The sequence below is a fragment of the Sinohyriopsis cumingii genome, chromosome 1, assembly GCF_028554795.1.
Source record: "Sinohyriopsis cumingii isolate HCF-2022 chromosome 1, ASM2855479v2, whole genome shotgun sequence".
Lineage (NCBI taxonomy): Eukaryota > Metazoa > Mollusca > Bivalvia > Unionida > Unionidae > Sinohyriopsis > Sinohyriopsis cumingii.
In genome coordinates, this window is record NC_142961.1 from 114,096,363 (window position 1) to 114,114,139 (window position 17,777).

General features: G+C 35.0%; 1 protein-coding gene across 20 annotated transcripts in view; it reads right to left on the reverse strand.

The window, feature by feature from the left end:
* Positions 1 to 17,777, reverse strand: part of LOC149807659 (ceramide kinase-like) — a 116,066-nt gene that overhangs the window by 81,728 nt on the left and 16,561 nt on the right. For all 20 annotated transcript variants that reach the window (XR_016423289.1, XR_016423287.1, XR_016423284.1 and 17 more), the window contains 2 exons: positions 13,945 to 14,008; positions 4,219 to 4,364 (listed from right to left, as the gene is read on the reverse strand). Coding sequence is in view for 17 of the 20 variants with exons in the window: in XM_089969304.1 (XP_089825430.1) it covers positions 4,219 to 4,364; positions 13,945 to 13,979 (181 nt within the window). In the remaining 3 variants the exon portion in view is untranslated. The remainder of the gene's footprint in view (positions 1 to 4,218; positions 4,365 to 13,944; positions 14,009 to 17,777) is intronic.

Here is a 17,777-nt window from a genome sequence, read left to right on the forward strand (position 1 = left end):
GGGGGGTTACAACATACTTCGATGCTAATACTACTGATTTCAAGCATAAAATTAAAGCTAAACAACAGCATATAACATGTTTACATATATTATTAAGTACGTCTTCATTTGTCTTTCCGTGCGCCAAATACTTTCCAACACAAAGATTTTCCATATAGGTAAATTAGTTGTACCAATCTTAAACAACCATATATTTCGACATATATAATATCAATGTATAGGTTTCTCATCAGTTTAAATCGATCTGTGCCAAAAAAAGTCGAGAAAATTAATAATAAAAAAGTTGGTATTTATGACTCATTATTGCTTGCGACTTTACCGATCTTCATATCCTTGATATGTGCATCTACCCTTCCCGTTTTGCGATAGTAGCACATACTTGGATGCTAATACTATAGATTTGAAGCATATAATTTAAGATGTACAACATTAAATAATATGTGTATGTATCTTATTAAGTACGGTTTCATATGTCTGTTTGTGCACCCGATGACCTTCCTATCCGAACGGTTTCCATATAGGTGAATAATTTATACCAATAGTAAACAAACACAGCTTTTGACAAATTTCATATTAATATATAGGTTCTCATCTGCCTAAATCGATTTGTGCCAATAGACGTGTGTGAAAATACAAAATAAAAAAGTTCCACTTTTTACGGAATATCGGGTGCGACTTTACCGATCTTCATATGCTTGCTACTTTAATACACCCTTCCCGTTTTGTGATTGTAGCACATACTTCGATGCTAATATTAGAGATCTGAAGTATAGAATTAAAACTATACAATATTATAAAATGTGTGTATATATCTTAATAAGCACGTCTTTATTTGTCTGTCCGTGCGCGTAGATCCGACCTATACGAAAGTTTTTCATATGGGCGAATAAGTCATAACAATCGCAAAAACAACGGTTTTGACACATTTGATATCAGATGACAAATTTGATTTTAATTGATATGTTTCTAATCATACTAAATCGATCTGTGCCAATAGACATGTGTGAAAATGCAAAATAGAAGGTTTTGTTCCTTTTACTGAATATCGGGTGCGACTTTACCGATCTGCATATCCTTGCTACGTGAATCTACCATTGCCGTTTTGCGATCGTACTACATATTTCGATGCTATTGCTATATATCTAAAGCATATAATTAAAGCCGTACAACTGTAAATAGTATGTGTATGTATCTTATTAAGTATATCTTCCTTTGTCTGTCATTTCGCCTAATGTCTTCCAATACGATCGTTTTCCATACAGGTGAATAACTCATAACAATAGTAAATAAACCCCGATTTTGACAAATTTGATATAAATTGATAGGTTTCGCATCAGTCTAAATCGATCTGTGATAGTAGAAATGTAAGAAAATGCAATATGAAAGTTTTGGTATATTTGACTCTGTATCGCTTGTGAATTTAACAATCTTCATAACCTTGATACGTGCATCTTCCATTGCCGTTTGTCTCGGTATCACAAACTTCAATGTTTATAGTATAAATCTGAAGCATACAAGGAGAGCTATACAACAGTATATAATATGTGTATGAATCTTAATTAAATACATCTTGATGTGTCTGTATGTCCGCCCAATGTCTTCCACAGCGAGCGTTTTCCATATTGTGTATTGTTCCACTTCCTATTTTTACACTACCTAATTTTGACCTAGTTTAATAAACACCCATTTCTACAGAGGACACATCTGTCGCAGCCTCGACATTTTTTTACACTTATCAGCATTGAGTCACTCGGACAAAAAGATTTGTCAAAAGTCATATCATTATTATTAATGAAGTGAAACAAGGACACATACGATGAAAAAAATAATACATTTCTCCAATTCACTTTTTTCCAACCAGGAAGTCCTCTTAAAATCTTTACCAACTATTCTGACAAGGCAAATACAATTCGTTCCATACCAATCATCCAGTCTGCTACTCAACATGTGTTAGCTATGTGACTCACAGCTGATAACTGCATCTCCATCACTTTTTTAGAATTGTGTTTTGTGTTTTACGTGAATATGTCATTACTGATTTTCTGAGGTGGTTCTTGGGTATTTTACTTTGGAGTAATGAACATGAAACACACGTTTATGGTATATTTCATAAATAAATCAGCATCCTCTACATTACTGCTAATTTAAATAAAATTACGTGTATTACTATTAGGATTTTTCTCTCAAAAATAGGCAATTTTACTTTAATAGTAAATTTTCAAACGTCCATTAAACTAATCTTGATATTTAACTTATTTTGACAAATTAATTCTTTCTAAATGTCTTCTGTCTCCTATTATTTGCACTATTAGAGAAATAAGTTATGAAGTATGCAAAACAGTTTTGTACCTTAAACAGTACATGTACATTAAAGAATTGGGGTTCTGCATATTCACAATGCCATTTAATTATTGCAAGGATGTTGTACACTAAATCCAGTATTCTTTTATTATAAGTAAACAATTGTATTATTATACCATCATGATTTTCCCCCAATTTTATTCTTTCAGCTTTTCCAACAAAATATCTGTTCCAAAACAAATTTTTTGATAAATATAGGAACAAATTCTGAGTAAACACCATTTTTCTTTTGTTGTCGTTGTTAATGGTAGACTGAGAGAAGAAAATGCAGCAGCATATAATATGAACTTAAGTGAAGTTATGAACTTACTAAGCCTGGATTTAAATAAATGGTATCACTTGTATTTCTAATGACAGCCACAATCCTCTTAGTTTGGGCTCAAGACCAGCAATAGTGAATAGAGGTATTTCGAAAGACATATAACAGCTCACTCATTATAATGTTACTAATTAGCATTATTGAAAACTTCTTAGATATCAAAATAAATAGTATATATTTATGGTGCTTGTTGGCGACATTGGCAGATTATTCACTCCACATCCTGGTTCCCGGGCAGTTTTGATCTCTCACAATAATAATCACGGGCACAGTGGCTCGTTACAAAGAAAATCAACAGATTTGGGTTCTAACCTGTAACACTATTAACATATTATATTGTTACAGGTTAGAACCCCATCCCTTGATTTTCTTTGTAACGACCCCCTGTCATCATGGGCAGTAAATTTGAAACATACTACTTCCGGGTCAATCTATTTTTAAGGTGCAATATATACTAGTACATAATGGGAGGTAACTCAAGTTGTGCTATTCAATTCAATTCATTAATGAAAAAATGGAAATAAATAGGTAAAAAGGCAATTATTTATTTTGCAGATGAATATTTATCAAATATTTAACATTCAGCAGCGTAAATATGCATTTATTTTATTGATATTTGTGGCAAGAGTGCAGAAAAGGACGACGTGCTTCGTGGGCAGATGGAAATCTGCCCACGAACTTTTATCTGCCCACGAAACCGTCTGAGGACGACAAAACTGCCCACGACCCACCTTAAATAATAGTATATATATATATATATATATATATATATATATATATATATATACTTAATTACTTTATTATAAGACAGACTTACTACAAGACAGTATAATCAATAACTCCCAGTGACAACACTATAATAAGTGAGTACTGTATATTGTAAGCAACATACATTATCAACACAACTGTCTTCAGATTGCTTTGTACATGCAATTTTCAATAAAAGAAATTTAAAAATTCATGTGTTAGCCAAGCTTGGTTCTACAATACATGATATAGTCTATCATAAAAATTCATGTGTTAGCCAAGCTTGGTTCTACAATACATGATATAGTCTATCATAAAAATTCATGTGTTAGCCAAGCTTGGTTCTACAATACATGATATAGTCTATCATAAAAATTCATGTGTTAACCAAGCTTGTTCTACAATACATGATATAGTCTATTATGATTGTTTTATTCCTGCATAAAGTCTACACAGTCATAAAGGAAGCTTTCAAGAACATGATCCTACTTTGTCACCAGTGTTTATAAAATTCATCTCTTCAATTTATAGAATATAAAAATGAGTAGCTGGAAGTTTTACTAATTCATTCTTTGTAAATATGGCTAATACATTAAAACAAAACTCCAGTCTATAAAAGCTCCAAAAGCACTAGCGACAAATGATTGTTTTAAAAAATGCCTAAATTTTACCACACCAGGATAACGTGGGTATAATACATGCCTTATTTATAAAGTCTAAAATTCAAGGTTTCATAAATCAAATGGACACCACATACATTAAGTTACAAGGAAATGAAGTTATGCTAGTACCAGCTGGTATCATTCCTATGGGGACATCCAATGGCTTCAAAACAGAATCTGGATTGTCTGGATTGATTCCATAATCATTCTGGATCTTTTTCAGTGCTCCATTGGCTACCTCGTGAAATATGCCATCCCCACCAACAAGCACCAGACTGAAAACATTGCAACTTGAACAACTGAACAAATTTAAATTCATGCTCTGAAAAAGAGATCAGTTAATAAATAAATTATTTGAGATTACTTTTTTGTTATTCTACATACAACATACATTTTAAATTTATAAAGTCAAAGGGTATTTTATAATATATATATTTAGAAGGAAGCAATATCTATAGTACCATCTTCTTCATCAGATTTATAAATTTGGACCAAGCTTCAAATAGCCATAAAATTGGAACCAACACTTTAATTTCTACTCTTATCCTATCATAAAGGTAACAGTTTCTCTACAAAATCTTTGTCTTCTCTAAATATACTATGTCTACCAATAAATAACTGTTGCCAACGATGAACTGCTGAAAGAGGACCATGTATCAGCAGATCAGGCCATGATGACCATGCTGTCTGCTTACAATGTAAGTAGTATAAACAGTCAATATGGATCCATGCCATTTGAAGCCAGGTGATCATAATACACAAGGAAATATAGTTTTATATCAACTGTCCCAAGCATATAATTCAACCAGGAAAAGAAATACAAAAGATTTTTGATAAAACTATTATATGCCTACAAAATAAATTCCTACATTTACATTTTCCAGTGGGTATCTTCTATTTAAAGTTTTGCTAAGTAAACTGTGCTAAGTCCAACTGCACGTGGTTTGGCTGGTTTCCACTCCAATGTGCTGTAAATTAAAAGGAGCTTAAGATTTATTGACTTCCACATGAAAGAATAGCAATGTTTTATACAGCTTTGCTATATTTTCTTGTTTTCCCTAATGTTCATTTGTCAAATGAACTTATAAAGAATTAAAGTCATGACAACATATTTTACAGCATCATCCAACCTGATTAGATGCTACCATTATGACTGTACACCATCATTCAACCTGATTAGATACTACCATTATGCCTGTACACCATCATTCAACCTGATTAGATACTACCATTATGCCTGTACACCATCATCCAACCTGATTAGATACTACCATTATGACTGTACACCATCATTCAACCTGATTAGATACTACCATTATGCCTGTACACCATCATTCAACCTGATTAGATACTACCATTATGCCTGTACACCATCATCCAACCTGATTAGATACTACCATTATGCCTGTACAGCATCATCCAACCTGATTAGATACTACCATTATGCCTGTACACCATCATTCAACCTGATTAGATACTACCATTATGCCTGTACAGCATCATCCAACCTGATTAGATACTACCATTATGCCTGTACACCATCATTCAACCTGATTAGATACTACCATTATGCCTGTACACCATCATTCAACCTGATTAGATACTACCATTATGCCTGTACACCATCATTCAACCTGATTAGATACTACCATTATGACTGTACACCATCATTCAACCTGATTAGATACTACCATTATGCCTGTACACCATCATTCAACCTGATTAGATACTACCAGTTGTCATGGAACTGTATTTATTAAATACATATACTCAGGTTTCGTTTTTTGAGTATATTGTGCTGTATTTTGAAAAAGTGAGTTCAGTTCATCCTATGCCACACATGCAAAGCGCTCTCGATGGGAAGAACCGAATGCCTTCAGTGCACAGACTATATGTGTGTATAAATACCTCACTGTAGGTAAAACTCTTTACATTATGGATAGTCTTGTCAGTCAGTGGTCTACTTTAAGGACTTGCACATCTGTAGAGCTGTGTAAAGCTGTCCAGAGTGTGTAGAGCTGTGTAGCGCTGTCCAGAGTGAGTGGAGCTGTGTAGAGCTGTCAAGAGTGTATAGAGCTGTCTGGAGTGTCCAGAGTGACCTGAACGTTCAAAGTTATCAGAATGATCGGGGTCAGTGTGGTGCAAGCTGTAAAGCCAACCACAGGAACTAACCATAGCAGCTGTGAAGCTGAACTATAGCAGCCATGGAGCCGAAATAAAGTGCGCTGATGTATCTCCTTACATATAATCTTTTAGCCACAGGCTAATTTTGGGGATCATAAAACCCACTGTATCTTTTGAAACTGTAAAGATGATTTGTATATCTGTCCCTTTTTGTTTGCATAACTTCACTATCTGAGTGAATTCATTTTACTACATGAGTAAAATTCTACATTGTTAACTAGCTGAGTAAACTATATCCATATTTTCATTGTGAAATCACTGTGAACCATTCACCCCTTGTCTTTATATTTTGTAAAGTAATTTATTTTTATTTTTCATTATTAAGTCTGTGCATTCTTATGTTAATTAATCCAATATTTGGATTGTATATACACACGCATATTCATAATTAATTGCCCATTCAAGTCATTCAGTATTAAACATTGTATTTATATCATCATCAAAAGTGTTCAGTTGTGAATCCGGAAATTCCACTTGGTTATCTTGTTACACCATTATGCCTGTACAGCATCATTCAACCTGATTAGATACTACCATTATGCCTGTACAGCATCATCCAACCTGACTAGATACTACCATTATCCCTATACAGCATCATCCAACCTGATTAGATACTAAGATTATGCCTGTACAGCATCATCCAACCTGATTAAATACTACCATTGTGCCTGTATAGCATCATTCAAGATGAATATATACTACCATTGTGCCTGTACAGCATCATCCAACCTGATTAAATACTACCATTGTGCCTGTATAGCATCATTCAAGATGAATATATACTACCATTGTGCCTGTACAGCATCATCCAACCTGATTAAATACTACCATTGTGCCTGTATAGCATCATTCAAGATGAATATATACTACCATTGTGCCTGTACAGCATCAGCCAACCTGATTAGATACTACCATTGTGCCTGTACAGCATCATTCAAGATGAATATATACTACCATTGTGCCTGTACAGCATCAGCCAACCTGATTAGATACTACCATTGTGCCTGTAGAGCATCATTCAAGATGAATATATACTACCATTGTGCCTATACAGCATCATCCAACCTGATTAGATACTACCATTGTGCCTGTATAGCATCATTCAAGATGAATATATACTACCATTGTGCCTGTACAGCATCATCCAACCTGATTAAATACTACCATTGTGCCTGTATAGAATCATTCAAGATGAATATATACTACCATTGTGCCTATACAGCATCATCCAACCTGATTAGATACTACCATTATGCCTGTACAGCATCATCCAACCTGATTAAATACTACCATTGTGCCTGTATAGCATCATTCAAGATGAATATATACTACCATTGTGCCTGTACAGCATCATCCAACCTGATTAAATACTACCATTGTGCCTGTATAGCATCATTCAAGATGAATATATACTACCATTGTGCCTGTACAGCATCATCCAACCTGATTAGATACTACCATTGTGCCTGTATAGCATCATTCAAGATGAATATATACTACCATTGTGCCTGTACAGCATCATCCAACCTGATTAAATACTACCATTGTGCCTGTATAGCATCATTCAAGATGAATATATACTACCATTGTGCCTATACAGCATCATCCAACCTGATTAGATACTACCATTGTGCCTGTATAGCATCATTCAAGATGAATATATACTACCATTGTGCCTGTACAGCATCATCCAACCTGATTAAATACTACCATTGTGCCTGTATAGCATCATTCAAGATGAATATATACTACCATTGTGCCTGTACAGCATCAGCCAACCTGATTAGATACTACCATTATGCCTGTACAGCATCATCCAACCTGACTAGATACTACCATTATCCCTATACAGCATCATCCAACCTGATTAGATACTAAGATTATGCCTGTACAGCATCATCCAACCTGATTAAATACTACCATTGTGCCTGTATAGCATCATTCAAGATGAATATATACTACCATTGTGCCTGTACAGCATCAGCCAACCTGATTAGATACTACCATTATGCCTGTTCAGCATCATCCAACCTGACTAGATACTACCATTATCCCTATACAGCATCATCCAACCTGATTAGATACTAAGATTATGCCTGTACAGCATCATCCAACCTGATTAAATACTACCATTGTGCCTGTATAGCATCATTCAAGATGAATATATACTACCATTGTGCCTGTACAGCATCATCCAACCTGATTAAATACTACCATTGTGCCTGTATAGCATCATTCAAGATGAATATATACTACCATTGTGCCTGTACAGCATCATCCAACCTGATTAAATACTACCATTGTGCCTGTATAGCATCATTCAAGATGAATATATACTACCATTGTGCCTGTACAGCATCAGCCAACCTGATTAGATACTACCATTGTGCCTGTACAGCATCATTCAAGATGAATATATACTACCATTGTGCCTGTACAGCATCAGCCAACCTGATTAGATACTACCATTGTGCCTGTAGAGCATCATTCAAGATGAATATATACTACCATTGTGCCTATACAGCATCATCCAACCTGATTAGATACTACCATTGTGCCTGTATAGCATCATTCAAGATGAATATATACTACCATTGTGCCTGTACAGCATCATCCAACCTGATTAAATACTACCATTGTGCCTGTATAGAATCATTCAAGATGAATATATACTACCATTGTGCCTATACAGCATCATCCAACCTGATTAGATACTACCATTATGCCTGTACAGCATCATCCAACCTGATTAAATACTACCATTGTGCCTGTATAGCATCATTCAAGATGAATATATACTACCATTGTGCCTGTACAGCATCATCCAACCTGATTAAATACTACCATTGTGCCTGTATAGCATCATTCAAGATGAATATATACTACCATTGTGCCTGTACAGCATCATCCAACCTGATTAGATACTACCATTGTGCCTGTATAGCATCATTCAAGATGAATATATACTACCATTGTGCCTGTACAGCATCATCCAACCTGATTAAATACTACCATTGTGCCTGTATAGCATCATTCAAGATGAATATATACTACCATTGTGCCTATACAGCATCATCCAACCTGATTAGATACTACCATTGTGCCTGTATAGCATCATTCAAGATGAATATATACTACCATTGTGCCTGTACAGCATCATCCAACCTGATTAAATACTACCATTGTGCCTGTATAGCATCATTCAAGATGAATATATACTACCATTGTGCCTGTACAGCATCAGCCAACCTGATTAGATACTACCATTATGCCTGTACAGCATCATCCAACCTGACTAGATACTACCATTATCCCTATACAGCATCATCCAACCTGATTAGATACTAAGATTATGCCTGTACAGCATCATCCAACCTGATTAAATACTACCATTGTGCCTGTATAGCATCATTCAAGATGAATATATACTACCATTGTGCCTGTACAGCATCAGCCAACCTGATTAGATACTACCATTATGCCTGTTCAGCATCATCCAACCTGACTAGATACTACCATTATCCCTATACAGCATCATCCAACCTGATTAGATACTAAGATTATGCCTGTACAGCATCATCCAACCTGATTAAATACTACCATTGTGCCTGTATAGCATCATTCAAGATGAATATATACTACCATTGTGCCTGTACAGCATCATCCAACCTGATTAAATACTACCATTGTGCCTGTATAGCATCATTCAAGATGAATATATACTACCATTGTGCCTGTACAGCATCATCCAACCTGATTAAATACTACCATTGTGCCTGTATAGCATCATTCAAGATGAATATATACTACCATTGTGCCTGTACAGCATCAGCCAACCTGATTAGATACTACCATTGTGCCTGTACAGCATCATTCAAGATGAATATATACTACCATTGTGCCTGTACAGCATCAGCCAACCTGATTAGATACTACCATTGTGCCTGTAGAGCATCATTCAAGATGAATATATACTACCATTGTGCCTATACAGCATCATCCAACCTGATTAGATACTACCATTGTGCCTGTATAGCATCATTCAAGATGAATATATACTACCATTGTGCCTGTACAGCATCATCCAACCTGATTAAATACTACCATTGTGCCTGTATAGAATCATTCAAGATGAATATATACTACCATTGTGCCTATACAGCATCATCCAACCTGATTAGATACTACCATTATGCCTGTACAGCATCATCCAACCTGATTAAATACTACCATTGTGCCTGTATAGCATCATTCAAGATGAATATATACTACCATTGTGCCTGTACAGCATCATCCAACCTGATTAAATACTACCATTGTGCCTGTATAGCATCATTCAAGATGAATATATACTACCATTGTGCCTGTACAGCATCATCCAACCTGATTAAATACTACCATTGTGCCTGTATAGCATCATTCAAGATGAATATATACTACCATTGTGCCTGTACAGCATCAGCCAACCTGATTAGATACTACCATTATGCCTGTACAGCATCATCCAACCTGACTAGATACTACCATTATCCCTATACAGCATCATCCAACCTGATTAGATACTAAGATTATGCCTGTACAGCATCATCCAACCTGATTAAATACTACCATTGTGCCTGTATAGCATCATTCAAGATGAATATATACTACCATTGTGCCTGTACAGCATCAGCCAACCTGATTAGATACTACCATTATGCCTGTTCAGCATCATCCAACCTGACTAGATACTACCATTATCCCTATACAGCATCATCCAACCTGATTAGATACTAAGATTATGCCTGTACAGCATCATCCAACCTGATTAAATACTACCATTGTGCCTGTATAGCATCATTCAAGATGAATATATACTACCATTGTGCCTGTACAGCATCAGCCAACCTGATTAAATACTACCATTGTGCCTGTATAGCATCATTCAAGATGAATATATACTACCATTGTGCCTGTACAGCATCAGCCAACCTGATTAGATACTACCATTATGCCTGTACAGCATCATCCAACCTGACTAGATACTACCATTATCCCTATACAGCATCATCCAACCTGATTAGATACTAAGATTATGCCTGTAGAGCATCATCCAACCTGATTAAATACTACCACTGTGCCTGTATAGCATCATTCAAGATGAATATATACTACCATTGTGCCTGTACAGCATCAGCCAACCTGATTAGATACTACCATTATGCCTGTACAGCATCATCCAACCTGACTAGATACTACCATTATCCCTATACAGCATCATCCAACCTGATTAGATACTAAGATTATGCCTGTACAGCATCATCCAACCTGATTAAATACTACCATTGTGCCTGTATAGCATCATTCAAGATGAATATATACTACCATTGTGCCTGTACAGCATCAGCCAACCTGATTAGATACTACCATTGTGCCTGTATAGCATCATTCAAGATGAATATATACTACCATTGTGCCTGTACAGCATCATCCAACCTGATTAGATACTACCATTGTGCCTGTATAGCATCATTCAAGATGAATATATACTACCATTGTGCCTGTACAGCATCATCCAACCTGATTAAATACTACCATTGTGCCTGTATAGCATCATTCAAGATGAATATATACTACCATTGTGCCTATACAGCATCATCCAACCTGATTAGATACTACCATTGTGCCTGTATAGCATCATTCAAGATGAATATATACTACCATTGTGCCTGTACAGCATCATCCAACCTGATTAAATACTACCATTGTGCCTGTATAGCATCATTCAAGATGAATATATACTACCATTGTGCCTGTACAGCATCAGCCAACCTGATTAGATACTACCATTATGCCTGTACAGCATCATCCAACCTGACTAGATACTCCCATTATCCCTATACAGCATCATCCAACCTGATTAGATACTAAGATTATGCCTGTACAGCATCATCCAACCTGATTAAATACTACCATTGTGCCTGTATAGCATCATTCAAGATGAATATATACTACCATTGTGCCTGTACAGCATCAGCCAACCTGATTAGATACTACCATTGTGCCTGTATAGCATCATTCAAGATGAATATATACTACCATTGTGCCTGTACAGCATCATCCAACCTGATTAGATACTACCATTGTGCCTGTATAGCATCATTCAAGATGAATATATACTACCATTGTGCCTGTACAGCATCATCCAACCTGATTAAATACTACCATTGTGCCTGTATAGCATCATTCAAGATGAATATATACTACCATTGTGCCTATACAGCATCATCCAACCTGATTAGATACTACCATTGTGCCTGTATAGCATCATTCAAGATGAATATATACTACCATTGTGCCTGTACAGCATCATCCAACCTGATTAAATACTACCATTGTGCCTGTATAGCATCATTCAAGATGAATATATACTACCATTGTGCCTGTACAGCATCAGCCAACCTGATTAGATACTACCATTATGCCTGTACAGCATCATCCAACCTGATTAGATACTACCATTGTGCCTGTATAGCATCATTCAAGATGAATATATACTACCATTGTGCCTGTACAGCATCATCCAACCTGATTAAATACTACCATTGTGCCTGTATAGCATCATTCAAGATGAATATATACTACCATTGTGCCTGTATAGCATCATCCAACCTGATTAAATACTACCATTGTGCCTGTATAGCATCATTCAAGATGAATATATACTACCATTGTGCCTGTACAGCATCAGCCAACCTGATTAGATACTACCATTATGCCTGTACAGCATCATCCAACCTGACTAGATACTACCATTATCCCTATACAGCATCATCCAACCTGATTAGATACTAAGATTATGCCTGTACAGCATCATCCAACCTGATTAAATACTACCATTGTGCCTGTATAGCATCATTCAAGATGAATATATACTACCATTGTGCCTGTACAGCATCAGCCAACCTGATTAGATACTACCATTATGCCTGTTCAGCATCATCCAACCTGACTAGATACTACCATTATCCCTATACAGCATCATCCAACCTGATTAGATACTAAGATTATGCCTGTACAGCATCATCCAACCTGATTAAATACTACCATTGTGCCTGTATAGCATCATTCAAGATGAATATATACTACCATTGTGCCTGTACAGCATCAGCCAACCTGATTAGATACTACCATTGTGCCTGTATAGCATCATTCAAGATGAATATATACTACCATTGTGCCTGTACAGCATCAGCCAACCTGATTAAATACTATCATTATGCCTGTACAGCATCAGCCAATGTGATTCATTACAAACTTTATGCCTGGACCAGTTCATGAAGTTTTTGGCAATTTCCAGTAAGATATTGAGGCTTGTTGTATTTGTCTACATGTAGTTTTGGCAATTTCCAATGAGATATGGAGGCTAGTTGTATTTGTATACATCAAGATCATTTATTGAATAGCTTTATTCTCCTTTCAAATAATGACATAAAATAAATTAATTTATTTCTATACATATTAATCCTGGTGCTTTTGACCAGATTCATGTCATTAACAGTACTTAAATTCATGGATTATGGAATGGAGTTTTGTTTTCATAATAAAGTAATTACCTATTGGATACAAGTTATCTTTGAGGCTGGAAGTTGTTTCCTCCAGCTTTGCTTTATATCTTTGAAAATACCTTACCCATCTATCCCTGATAAATCTTTAGATGACATCATATCTTCTGCATGACCTGCCCTCTCTGTGACTGAAATGTATTAAATGGGCATGAACAATGGATCATCTAGCAGGATGAACACTCCTATGGATTTTACTGTGCACACAATGTAATATTGTCATCACTCATGCATATCTTCCAAGGAAATGAATATTGTTTTTCATGAAGACTTTAGCCAAATTATTAAAACTGATGCAGTTCTACACTAATAATAAATGAACAAATACATTTGCAATGTTTACAAGTATGAATAAAAAAACACTTTTTAGCAAGAAAGCAAAATGACCAAGTTATTTTTAGATGCATTATTACACTTCAAATATTTGACAATTTAAGGATTCTCTATTATTATCCATATCTGCAACCTTGCCATGGGTTCTAGTGTTTCATAAGAGGGACTACAATGACACTGAATAAATTCAGACCTAATTAGGTATGATAGCTGCCTGTGACACCTGAATGGTCATGACCTAAGCATGCATATGGACAAATCAGAATAAAATTATCACTGACTGTTCAGGGGAGTATCAAATTCTGTAATGAAACTCCCATGTACTTCTGCTTAATAGACCATTAAATTAGATTAATTTCCTACCGAGTATTGCCAGTGCAATAAATATATTTTAAAAAGAGATAAATGCACACACATAAACCTCGTGGATGGTAAGGTATTCCTCCTGACATGTGGAGAGTCTCCTACCCCTCCCATTCATCCCTGAAATCTCCTTTGTATGCAACATTATTGAATGATTTTATTTCTTCCATTTCTTTCCATACCCTGCTTTAATTGTGACATAGTTATATTAATACTACCTATCATCTCATTACTGTGACCATGACCTTCAACCTTTTGTTCCTCGAACCAACAGGCTTTTTCCATGCTATAAGTGCAAGCCATCTACAAAATTTAGTCGAGATATATGCAAAATTAAAGTTTATGTGCAGAAACCATTTTTCTTTTGCGAACAGTGACGATGACCTTATCAAACTGAAAACAAAAGGATTTTTCCTGACTCCAAGTAAAAGTCATCCACAAAGTTTAGTCACTGAAGATGGTGGACAACTCAGGTTACAGAGTAGAAACCATGTTTGTTCTCTAAGTTAAAGTGTCATTGACCTTTCACCTATTTAACCCCAAATCTACAAGGTTCTTCCTTAACTAAAGTGCAAACCATTCACAAAGATTGGTAAAGTTAGACATTGAACTCCATGTTTTGTGTTGATCCCATTTTCTTTTCAGTTACAGTGACCTTGACCTTTGAACTGTAGACTCCCAAAATTAATAGGGTTCTTCCTTACTCCAAATTCAAGCCATTAATAAACTTTGGTAACTGTAGATATTGGACAACTCAAGAATTGCCCCTAGAATCAATAGGCTTTTTCCATGTTACAAGTGCAAGCCAGCCAAAAATTTAGTTGATAAATCTCTAAAATTTAAGTTTTTGTGAAGAAACTGTTTTCCTTTCACTAACAAAAATCCTGACCTTATCAACATAAAATCAAAATGGTTCTTCCTTACTCCATATAAAAGCCATCCACAAAGTTTAGTCACTGAAGATGGCAAACAACTCAAGTTACAGAGTGGAAACTGAGTTTGTTCTTTAAGTTACAGTGTCCTTGACCTTATACCTATTTACCCCAAAATATACAGGGTTCTTCCTTAACCCAAGTGCAAACCATTCACAAAGTTTGGTAAAGGTAGACATTCAACTCCATGTTTTGTGTGGATCCCATGTTTCTTTTCAGTAGCAGTGACCTTGACATTTGAACTGGAGACTCCCAAAATTGATAGGGTTCTTCCTTACTCCAAATTCAAGCCACTGACAAAGTTTGGTAACTGCAGATACTGGACAACTCAAGTTATTTGGTAGAAATTAAAATGGTCCAGATGTATGAACAACATCATAACTTAATTATTATGTATACTTATAACTTATACTGTGTACTTGACTCTTTTCCAGGGCTGAGGGCAGAGTTTCAGTATACCTGACTTTCCCCATGTCTGTAAGTCACAAATAAGTTGTTTACTGATATTTGATTTCAAGGTTTAGCCTTATCTACAAACTTACAAGCTAACTTATGACCCACATCCTGATAACCTTATTGTGCCTTTGGTCAAGAGATATTAGTATATAAGGATGTGGTAAACAAAATTATTAATTCCTACTTTAATATCAGTTTGTGGAATCACATTTAGTTGTGTTCAGTTATAATTTTAGACAATTCATTTATTTAAAGTATTCATTTTAATTACAGAGAGCTCATTGACCTTTTAGACTAAAATACTACTTTGGGATTATTGAGGACTCATTCAGAGACATTCTGGATTATATCACTGTGATAAATCAAGACTAATGAAACATCAATTCATTCAAGACCATTGGAATTCATACTATTTTATACTTTTGGAGTTGTGATAGAACATTAATAATTATTTGGGAATTAATTCACAATACTGTGAATTCCTTTTAAATTTTCGCTTGGTATTCTTGGGAAATCAACAGTTGGTTGAATTTTACATAACTTGTTGGTTTCGCTTCTTACTGGTACTTAGTTTAAGACCATATAGTCTTAACGTAATACACTCTGCCTTATTTCAGATGTATAAAAAGCTTTAACAGACACGTATGGTGGGTTTTATAGGTTTTATATGACAATATTTTCTATAACTGCAGTTATATATCAGCAATGTATGTGGGATTGACAATTATATATATCTATACTTTCAGAGGCCAGAAAATTATGGATGCCAAATATATTTAGTACCTTCTATAAGCTAAAACAAAAGTGTTTAAATTATGATTGATGCCTATTTGACACTATTTTGGAAAATTCCTGAATATGAATACAATAACATAAATATAATCTGTCATAATAAGACATCAATTTTTGGGACACTACTTATCCAGTTATACATGTAATCATCATCTGGATAAATGTCACGTGACCCCTGAATACACACAATCAATCAGGTATTGCAGCCAGTTGTCTTCCCAACTGAAAAATCTAGTCCTGATATTTGGAATAATATTTTCTTTGATTCAACAAGAGACTATTGACCTATCAGTACAATGCTGATTATAAAGACATCATTGCCTTCCATCTTGGATTCCAATGGGATCTAAACTTTGATTCACTTAGAACTTTCCATTGACAGGACTTGTATTTTTTAATTCTTGGATTATTGTTGGACTAAATTCGCAATACTGTAAGTTTCTTTTCTTATTTTTCACTTAGCATTTTAGGTAAATAAATTATTTGTCTAATTTTATAAAGATTGTTGTCTTCATTCTTTTCTGTTACTTATTTCAAGAGCATAGACTCGTAACATAATGTACTCTGATAGTTTTAACCTTAAAATGATTGAAGATTGTAATGGTCATTTTGTAAATAACATATTACATGGCTAACTTTGTCCATTATTGTAGATAAATTCTATAAAATATTTGTAAACATGTTTACTTGGATTTGAGTTCAGGACATAAGTAATCCGTTGGAAAAACCTGGGTCGGCTTCATCTTTGCCAGGTAGTTTGCTTAAAATTTAAGTAAACAGACCTTACCTCATTTAGGAATTTGATGGAAAATTCCACTGTAAATGATGTCGGTCCAGGGCATTTTGTTGTATCACGTCAGGTGACAAGTATGAAGTAAACAAAGTTATTTCATTCCTATTTTGATGTCTGTCTAGTATAATCAGTATTTTACTTGTGTTCAATTATATTTTGAGAGCATTATTTATTTTATTTATTCCTTGGATTACATAATGCTTTATGGCTTTTGGACTAAAACACTATTTT